Genomic DNA, 9,668 nt, shown 5'->3' with positions numbered 1-9,668 from the left:
TTGGAACTTTCAGCCTCCACCCCATCTCCAATACCCAGGAGAAAAGGAGGCTGGAGATTGAGTTCCACCACCAAGGGGCATTGATTTAATCAGTCATGACTACATAATGAAGCCTCAGCAAAAACTTTTGAACAGTGAGGTGCAGAAAGCTTTTGGACTGGTGAACACATCGATGTGCTGTGAGGATGGCACACTGAAGAGGGTATGGAAGCTTTGTGACCATAGCCCCTTGCCCCATCTGTTTATTTGGTTCTCCATTTGTAATACACTGTAATTGCAAGTACAGTACTTTTCTCAGTTCTGGGAGTCATTGTAGCATCAATCAGAATTATCATGTAGGTTTTCCCCCCTTTATTATATTAAAATGCTGTATTAAATTGATTGATTTTTATAAATCACCTTTGCATTCTTGGGATAAACTCCACTTGGTCATGTGATGTAATCTGTGATGGAACTCAACTCTATTGCCTAATGTTTTAGAGAGAAAGAAAGAAGGAAGGAAGGAAGGAAGGAAGGAAGGAAGGAAGGAAGGAAGGAAGGAAGGAAGGAAGGAAGGAAGGAAGGAAGGAAGGAAAGAAAGAAAGAAAGAAAGAAAGAAAGAGAAAGAAAAAGAAAAAGTATTGATCAAAAGATGCAACCTAGTCCTCAAGAATAGAAAAGCAAATTATGTCATGAGTGTTGTATTGTGAGCTTTAACCACCAAGTTTGAAGAGCAGTTCTCAGTGTTCTTAACTTTACGCCAATTCATCTTAAGGATGCCAGCTCACAATGCGAATGTTGGGTATGTTTCTCAGTAAAGAACATTTGATGGGCAAAAGATTAAAGTAGGTTTTATGTAAACATCATACAAGCTCTGTTACAATGTAAATGGAACATAGACTGTAACAAGGAATTTTATAAGTAAATTCTGCAAAACAAGGAACTGTTAAGGAGGGCAAAATTGGGTAAGTATAATTAAATAAGTAGGTATATAACTTGGATGCTTGTAATTTATTTCAGATAAACAGCAAGTAAGTTTTCAGTATTTGTGTGTCCAAGCAATGTTTTCCTTTTATCTCAATGTACATATGCAAAGGCAATTAAAAAATTCAAATTTAAAAGCAAAACAAAACAAAACAGAAAGAAGATGATTGGATGTGAATTAATGACAAATAATTATTTCAACTTTTTTTGGTATTTATCTTTCAGGATTGATGAAAGAAAAGAATAGAAAAATGAAATAATCCTTTTATTTGACTAAATTTAATATTTTGCAGGTCACCTAAATTGCTTTTAATCTCTATTTTCTTCTTAAGAGTTGAACTTTTATTCCTTGTTGGTAAAATGGATTTATTGTGGCTCAAGCAATTTACAGTCCTCCTCTGGAAAAATTTTCTTTTGAATGTATGTGCAGATATCTGTGGGAAATGGTTGTAAAGGCTAGTGAAGCCAAACGGGAATTTTTAATAACTCTTTCACTTTATTTTAGTTTATGATTTTTTTCTCTATTGTTCCAAGGCTGGAGGTAGCAACTCTAAATTTGAAGAATACCCATGGAGTGAAACAACAGATTGAATAACAAAATGTAGAAAAGGGTCTGAAAGACAATCCCAGGAACCATTCTTATTGTAGAATGAAGTGGAATAGTAAAAATTCGTATTGTGTGTGTGTGTGCAAAAACAGGACTATAAACATGCAGATTCTTCTGTTTCTTTTGCAGAGGCAGCAGGTAATTGGTTTGGTTGTGGAAATCCTTATAGTATTCATACTCTTGGCATTAATTTTGTTGGAACACAAACATACAAAAAGGTATTCAAATGACGCCACCACTTATAACCCTCTCCCCTTGACACTGCCTGCTTTCCTCATCAATTCTATGCATGAATATGAGTTGGTTTATGTGCCTTCTGAAAGCAATGTGGCCAGAAAAATTACTGAGATGGTGAAGAGGGATTTAAATTTCACTTTTAAAGGTTATAAATTATAATGTCTAAAATATTTTCTGTAGAATATATCATTAACATGTTTTAGAATATTGACTTTTATAGTTTATGCATTAATCTCCTAAATATAACATTGTGGATTTTGTTAAATAATATCAAATATATTCTTGGTCTAATCATTATTGAATTGTTTTTGAAGTAAAATGACTAAGTTACTATCCAGTTCCATAATTCTAAATCTTCTTTGTCTCTGATTATGCTTCTTAAAACTAGGGTAAGTACCCAGTAGTATGCCAAGGGAACACCAAGTCTCAGGATGAATCACGACTTTTCCCTGGGTGCATAAACGTCACCCAAGATTACTCATTTTAAATTTTATAAAAACATTATTTAAGTGTGATATATAAATACATTTTAAAAGTTAAAAAACAAAGATATTAAAAACAACTATAACTAAATTGTGTTAATGGATACATAATATTAATAGATCTAAATTGAGACATCAGTAGCTTGAAATCAGGGGAAGAATTCTTGTATGCAAAGGAAGTTAGATTATTATCAGTTTAAAGTAGATTGTTATAGCTATAAGATATTTTACATAAGCCTCTTGGCAATTACACAAAAAAATACCTATAGAAGTTACACAAGAGAAAAAGAAAAATGAATTAAAATTTTAATACAAAACAACAACAAGGGGGCCGGCCCGGTGGCGCACTGCTGCAGTGCGCCGCTTGGGAAGTGCGGAGGCGCTCCCGCCGAGGGTTCGGATCCCACGTACAGACCGGCCGCTCACTGGCTGAGCGAGGTGTGGGAGCAACACTGAGGGTTGCGATCCCGTAGCCGGTCCCGGTCCTGTACGGGGTGCGACACTGAGGGTTGCGATCCGTTGCCGGTCATGAAAAAAGACAAAAAAAGGGGAAAAAAAAAAAAAACTGAAGAAAGCCAACCCATTAAACACAAACAAAAGCAGTAAGAGAAAAAGAGAGACCAAAGAACTATGACAAAAATAGAAAACAATTAACAAAATAAATGGTAATAGTGAATTATTCCCTATCAGTCATAACTTTAAATGTAAATGGACTAAACCCCCCTATAACAAAGTTACAGGGTAGCTAAGGATAAGAAAACAAGATCCAACTCTATGCTGTCTACAGAAAATTCACTTTAGATTCAAGGAAACACACGGGTTTAAAGTGAAGGGATGGAAAAAGATATTGCATGCAAATAGTAACAAAAACCACAGAGAAGTGGGTATACATATATCAGACAAATAGACTTTAAGTCAAAAACCATCTCTAGAGATAAAGGTTATTACATAATGATAAAAGTTTCACAGCAAGATACAACAATTGCAAATATACATGCACCCAACATTAGTATGTTAAACATATATTATATACTATTATATATAATAATAATAGAATGTTATTATATTTTATATAATAGTATATAAATCAAATACTGAGACAGATCTGAAAGGAGTTGACAATAATGCAAAAATAGCATGCAACTTTAATACTCCACTTTTAATAATATAAAAAATCAATTAATAAACATCTGATTTGAACAACACTATAGACCAAATGAACCTAATGGACTTAAGCAGAACCTTCACCTAGCAGCTAAAGAATCTAAATTTTTCTCAAGTGCACATGGAACATTCTCCCAGATTTGTCACATATTAAGTCACAGAACAAGTGACCTAATTTTAATTTAAGCAAATTTAAGAAGATCAAAATTATACCAAGTATTTTTTTTGTGGCCACAATGGAATGAAACTAGGAATCGGTAACAGCAAGAAAATGGGAAAGTTCACAAATATGTGGAAACTAAATAATGAATTCTTGAACAACCACTGGATCAATGAAGAAATCAAAAGGGAATTTAAAAAATAACTTGAAGCAAATAAATATAAAAACATAACTTGCCAAAACTTATTGAATGCAGCAAAAGCAGTATCAGGAGGGAGGGAAATTTACAGTGACAGAGGCCTCCTTAAACCTCCTTCTGGTCTAGCCTCACCCAGTGCCTCTTGGCCCTAATTTCCCCATGCCTGGTTCCCTACCACACTTTGCTAGTCACATTTTCATAATCCTTTCAGTTTCCAGGCAAGCATAGCCACCAGAAATGGGGCCTGATCATATAAGGAAAATACAGTGAGCTCATGTAGAGGCTGCATCAGGGACCCAGAGCATTCTACCCAGTTACACTCACTGCAACCCCTCTGACATTAACTTCTCTGCCCTGCACTTGGTACTAAGATCCCCTAGGAGGGAAATTTATAGCAATAAATGTCTACATTAAAAAAGAAGAAACATTTCAAATAAACAACCTAACTTTACACCTGAAGGAACTCAAAAAAGAAGAAACTAAATCCAAAGTTAGCAGCTGGAAGAAAATAATAAAGACCAGAGCAGAAATAAATAAAATGGAGAAAATTTGTAGGAAAATCAACAAAACTAATAGTTGCTTTTCTGAAAAAAAAAAATTAACAAAATCAACTAACCCTTAAATAGACTAAGTAAAAAGAGAAGACACAAAACTAGAAATGAAAGAGCAGACATTACAATGGGTGCCTCAGAAATAAAAGAGATCATAAGGCACTATTAATAAGTATTCACCAACAAATTGAATAACCTAGAAGATACAGACAAATTCTTAGAAGCACACAGCGTACCATGACTGAATCAAGAAGGAATAGGAAGCTTGAGCAGACCAGTAATAAATAAGGCGATGGAAATAGTAATTAAAAAAAAAAAAAACCTGCCATGGAAGCCCAGGTTCAGATGGCTTTTATGGCTGAATTCTACCAAATGTTCAAAGAGAAATTAATACCATCCTTCTTAAACTCTTCCAAAAAATAGAAGTAGAGGGAATACTGCCAAACTTATTTTATGACATCAGCATCACCCTGATATGAAAGCCAAAGACTCCACAAGAAAAGAAAACAAGTCAATGTCTCAGAAATTCTCAATAAAATACTATTGAACTGAATTCAATAGCATGTCAGAAAGATTATACACCATGGCCAAGTGGGATTTATCTCTGGGATGCAAGGTTGGTTTTACATATGCAAATCAATCAGTGTGGTGTGCCACATTGACAGAATAAAAGATAAAAATCACATGATTATCTCAACATATGAAGAAAAAGTATTTGACAATATTCAACATCCATCAATGGTAAAAAGTCTCAACAAAATAGGTACAGAAGAAAATTTCTCAATACAATAAAGTATTTATGGAAATCCCACAGGTAACATCATGATAAATGAGGAAAAACAGGAAACTTCTTCTCTAAGGTCCTGTATAAAGCAAGGATGCCCACTCTCACTACTTCAATTCAACATAGTATTGGAAGTACTAGCAAGAGCCATCAGACAAGAAAAAGAAGGCATTCAAATTAGAAAGGGAGGAGTAAAGTTATTTCCTGGTTTGCAGATGATTTGATCCTATATATAGAAAACATTAAAGACTTCACAAAAAAACTCTTAGAACTAATAAATTCAGTGAATTGCTCTATATAAAATGAACTACAAAAATTAGTTGAGTTTCTTCACACCAACAACTACCTATACAAAAAAGAAATCAAGAGAATAATCCTGTTTATGATATCATCAAAAAATAAAACACTCAGAAATAAATTTAGCCAAGTAGGTGAAAGATCTATGTACTGAAAACTAAAAAAACATTGGTGAAAGAAATTAAGGAAGATACAAATAAGCAAAGAGTGAAAAGTGAAAAGTGAAAAAACCCGTGTTCATGGGTTGGAAGAATTAATATTGTTAGAATGTCCATACTAACCAAAGTGATCTACAGATTCAATGCAATCCCTATCAAAATTCCAATGGCATTTTTCATAGAAATAGAAAAAATATTTTCAACGTTTGTATGGAACACAAAAGATCTCAAATAGCCAAAGCAATCTTGTGAAAGAAAAACAAAGTTGAGGGGCATCATGTTTCCTGATTTCAAGTTTTAAAATTATAATCATCAAAACAGTGTGGTACTGGCATAAGAATAGATACATAGGTCACTGGAACACAGTACAGTGCACAAATAAACCTATAAACCAAAGTATAAATTGTTAACTAATTTTTTTTTCCTTTTTGTCTTTTTTCATGTCCGGCAATGGATCGCAACCCTCAGTGTCACGCCTGTACCGGACCGGGACCAGCAACGGGATCGCAACCCTCAGTGTTGCTCCCACACCTCGCTCAGCCAGTGAGTGGGAACTGGTCTGTATGTGGGATCCGAACCCTCTGCGGGAGTGCCACCGCGCTCTCAAGTTGCTCCCACACCTCGCTCAGCCAGTGAGTGGGAACTGGTCTGTATGTGGGATCTGAACCCTCTGCAGGAGTGCCACCGCGCTCTCAAGCTGCCACCGCGCTCTCAAGTGGCACACTGTAGCAGTGGGCCACCAGGCCAGCCCTAAATTGTTAACTAATTTTTGACAGGGGCACCAAGAACACACAGTGGGGAAAGGACAGTCTCTTCAAGAAATTATTTTGGGAAAACTTGATATCCGTATGGAAAAGAATGAAATTGGAACCTTATACCATACATAAAAATGGACTCAAAATGAATTAATGACTTAAACTAAAGACATGAATCCCTAAAATTCCCACAAGAAAACATGGTGAAAGCTCATTTACATTGGCCATGACAGTGATTTCTGAATATGACATCAAGATCTCTGGCCAAAAAGACAAAATAATCAAGTAGAACTACATCAAAAGCTTCTGCACAGCAAAGGAAGCAACAAAATGAAGAGAAAATATTTGCTACATACTGGGAGAAAATATTTGCAAACCACATATCTGATAAGGAGTTGATATACAAAATATGTTAAGGAACTCACACAACTCAGTAACTACCCCACACCAAAAACCCAAAACACAAAACAACAAAACTCCCCCCAAAACCCAAACAAACAAACAACAAACCCTCATTTAAAAATGGGGGCAATCACTTCTGGTCAAGATGGTGGAATAGACGGTCCCCAGCGTCACTCTCTCCCACAAATCAACCAATTTATAACTATAAAAACATAACATCAAGTGTGTACGGCATGGGGAGATGTCCAGCGGGAGAGGCAGAAGCTCCGTGGAGACCACATGCCCTGTGGGGCCACCACTGCACGATTCAGCAGGTAGGCTTCACCACCGCCACCCAGCTCCATTCTCGGCCCAGCCCAGTGCACATGGAGCAGGGAGATGTCCAGAGGGGAGGCAGAGGCTCCGCAGAAACCACACACCATGTGGGGCCACCACTGCGTGATCCAGCAGGTAGGCTTCACCACCACCACCTCGCTCCATTCCCAGCCCAGACCAGTGCACACAGAGTGGGGAGACGTCCAGAGGGGAGGTGGAGGCTCCGCAGAAAACACACACCCTGTGGGGCCGCCACTGCATGAGCCAAAAGGTAGGCTTCACCGCCGCCACCCAGCTCCATTCACAGACTGGCCCAGTGCGCACTGAGCAGGGAGACATCCAGCAGGGGAGGTGGGAGCTCCGCAGGGACCACAACACCACCGCGCGATCCAGTAGCCTGGCCCAGTGCGTGCAGAGCAGAGAGACATCCAGCAGGGGAGGCAGAAGCTCTGCAGAGTCCACACCGTTGCCACGTAGTCCAGCAGCCTGGCCCAGTGCATACAGAGCAGAGAGACGTCCAGCAGGGGAAGTGGAACCTCCATAGAGACCACACACCCTGTAGCACCACCACCACGTGATCCAGCAGGTAGGCTTTACCACCACCACCTGGCTCCATCCCAGCCTGGCCCAGTGTGTGCGGAACAGGGAGATGTCCAGCAGGGGAGGTGGAAGCTTGGCAGAGACCACACACCCTGCGGGACCGCTCTGTGACCCAGCAGCCTGGCTGATTGCATGCTGACCAGAGAGGTGGCTCCCTGGAGAGGCCCAAGACCTAAAGCAACCACACATGTAAGGCACTAGTGGCCAACTGAGCAGACACTGAGGTAGCCATACCAAATTGGCAACCCCAGCAGCATCTTAGTCAGACCATAGTGTCAAACCTGTGGACTGTGGAACTACCTGCCACAATGACTAAACATCAAAGAAAAGATAACAGAAATATGAAAAATCAAGAAAGTACACCACCAAAGGGTAATAATTCTCAAGCTCTAGATCTTATAGAACAAGAAGCCCTTGAAATGTCTGACAAGGAATTTTGAGTGATAATTCTAAGCAAACCGAATAAGATACAAGAAAACTCAGCTAGACAACATGATGAAACAAGAAAAAGTATACGGGACCTGAAAGAAGAAATGTACTAGGAAATCAATGCCCTGAAAAATAATGTAGCAGAGCTTGCTGAACTGAAGAATTCACTCAGCGAAATAAAAAACACGACGGAGAGTTTAACCAGCAGGCTTGCGGAAGTTGAAGAGAGAACCTCTGAAGTTGAAGATGGGCTGTTTGAAATAACACAGGCAGACAGGAAAGGAAGGAAGGAAGGAAGGAAGGAAGGAAGGAAGGAAGGAAGGAAGGAAGGAAGGGGAGAGAAAGAAAGAGATGAGAGAGAGAGAGAGAGAGAGAGAGAAAGAAAGAAGAATCAAAGGCATTGAAGAAAATCTGAGAGAGATATCAGACAACCTTAAGCACTCAAATATCCGAGTCATGGGTATTACAGAAGGAGACGAAAGAGGAGATTGCATTGAAAACATATTCAACAAAATAGTGGCAGAAAACTTCCCAGGTATAGGAAAGGTCACAGATCTTCAGATCCAGGAAGCTCAAAGATCCCCAGACGTATTCAGAAAGGTCTTCTCCAAGACATGTTATAGTCAAATTGGCAAAACTCAAAAAATAGTATATATCTCAGACAAACAAAAACTGTGGGAGTTCACCACCACACAACCACCCTTACAAGAAATTCTCAAGGGAGTACTGGGTTTGGTTCCTGAAAAATAACTACCACTGCCATAAAAACCCAAGAAAAATCAAAACCCACTAGTATAATAAAAATGGCATTCATGAAGAGGAAACAAACAAACAAAAACGCTACCTACAACCCAAGAAACCCACAAATACAGAAAACAAACAGTAAATCAGAAGAAAGGAACAAAAGACACCTAAGACAACCAAACAATAATCAATAAAATGCTAGGAATAAATCAATACTTTTCAATAACAACTCAATGTAAAAGGCTTAAATTTCCCGATAAAAAGACACAGACTGGCTGAATGGATTAAAAATGAGGACCTAACTATACGCTGCCTTCAAGAGACCCACCTCACCCAATGAAGACTCATATAGACTAAGAGTGAAAGAATGGAGAAAGATTTACCATGCAAACAAAGAAGAAAAATGAGCTGGAGTAGCTATTCTTATAGCCATGCAAACAGAAAAGAAAAACGAGCTGGAGTAGCTATTCTTATAGCTGATAAAATAGACTTTAAACTAAAAACCATAAAAAGAAACAATGAGAAACACTATGTAATGATAAAAGGATTGATCCATCAAGAAGACATAACAATCATAAATATATATGCACCCAATGTTGGAGCAGCCAGATTTATAAAACAAACTCTATTAGACCTAAAGAATGAAATAGACACTAATACCATAATAGCAGGGGACCTGAACACCCCACTGTCAATATTGGAGAAGTACTAGCCAGAGCAAATATCTCCAATATTGGAGATGGCAAGTGAACAACCTAACACTTCACCTTAAAGAACTAGAAAAACAAGAAGAATCCAAACCTAAGGTTAGCAGACAGAAA

At 38.2% G+C, this 9,668-nt stretch overlaps 1 protein-coding gene across 1 annotated transcript in view; it reads left to right on the top strand.

Annotated features, from left to right (window-relative positions):
* The first annotated feature begins 1,323 nt into the window (after nt 1-1,323).
* The window catches only part of LOC103606560 (ATP-binding cassette sub-family A member 3-like), a 67,600-nt gene continuing 59,255 nt past the window's right edge, over nt 1,324-9,668 (top strand). The window contains exons 1-2 of the mRNA XM_008591137.1: nt 1,324-1,383; nt 1,700-1,952. Of these exons, the coding sequence (XP_008589359.1) occupies nt 1,324-1,383; nt 1,700-1,952 (313 nt within the window). The remainder of the gene's footprint in view (nt 1,384-1,699; nt 1,953-9,668) is intronic.

The sequence above is a fragment of the Galeopterus variegatus genome, unplaced genomic scaffold (genome assembly GCF_000696425.1).
Source record: "Galeopterus variegatus unplaced genomic scaffold, G_variegatus-3.0.2 Scaffold6687, whole genome shotgun sequence".
Lineage (NCBI taxonomy): Eukaryota > Metazoa > Chordata > Mammalia > Dermoptera > Cynocephalidae > Galeopterus > Galeopterus variegatus.
This window is presented reverse-complemented; position numbering and strand designations above follow the sequence as displayed.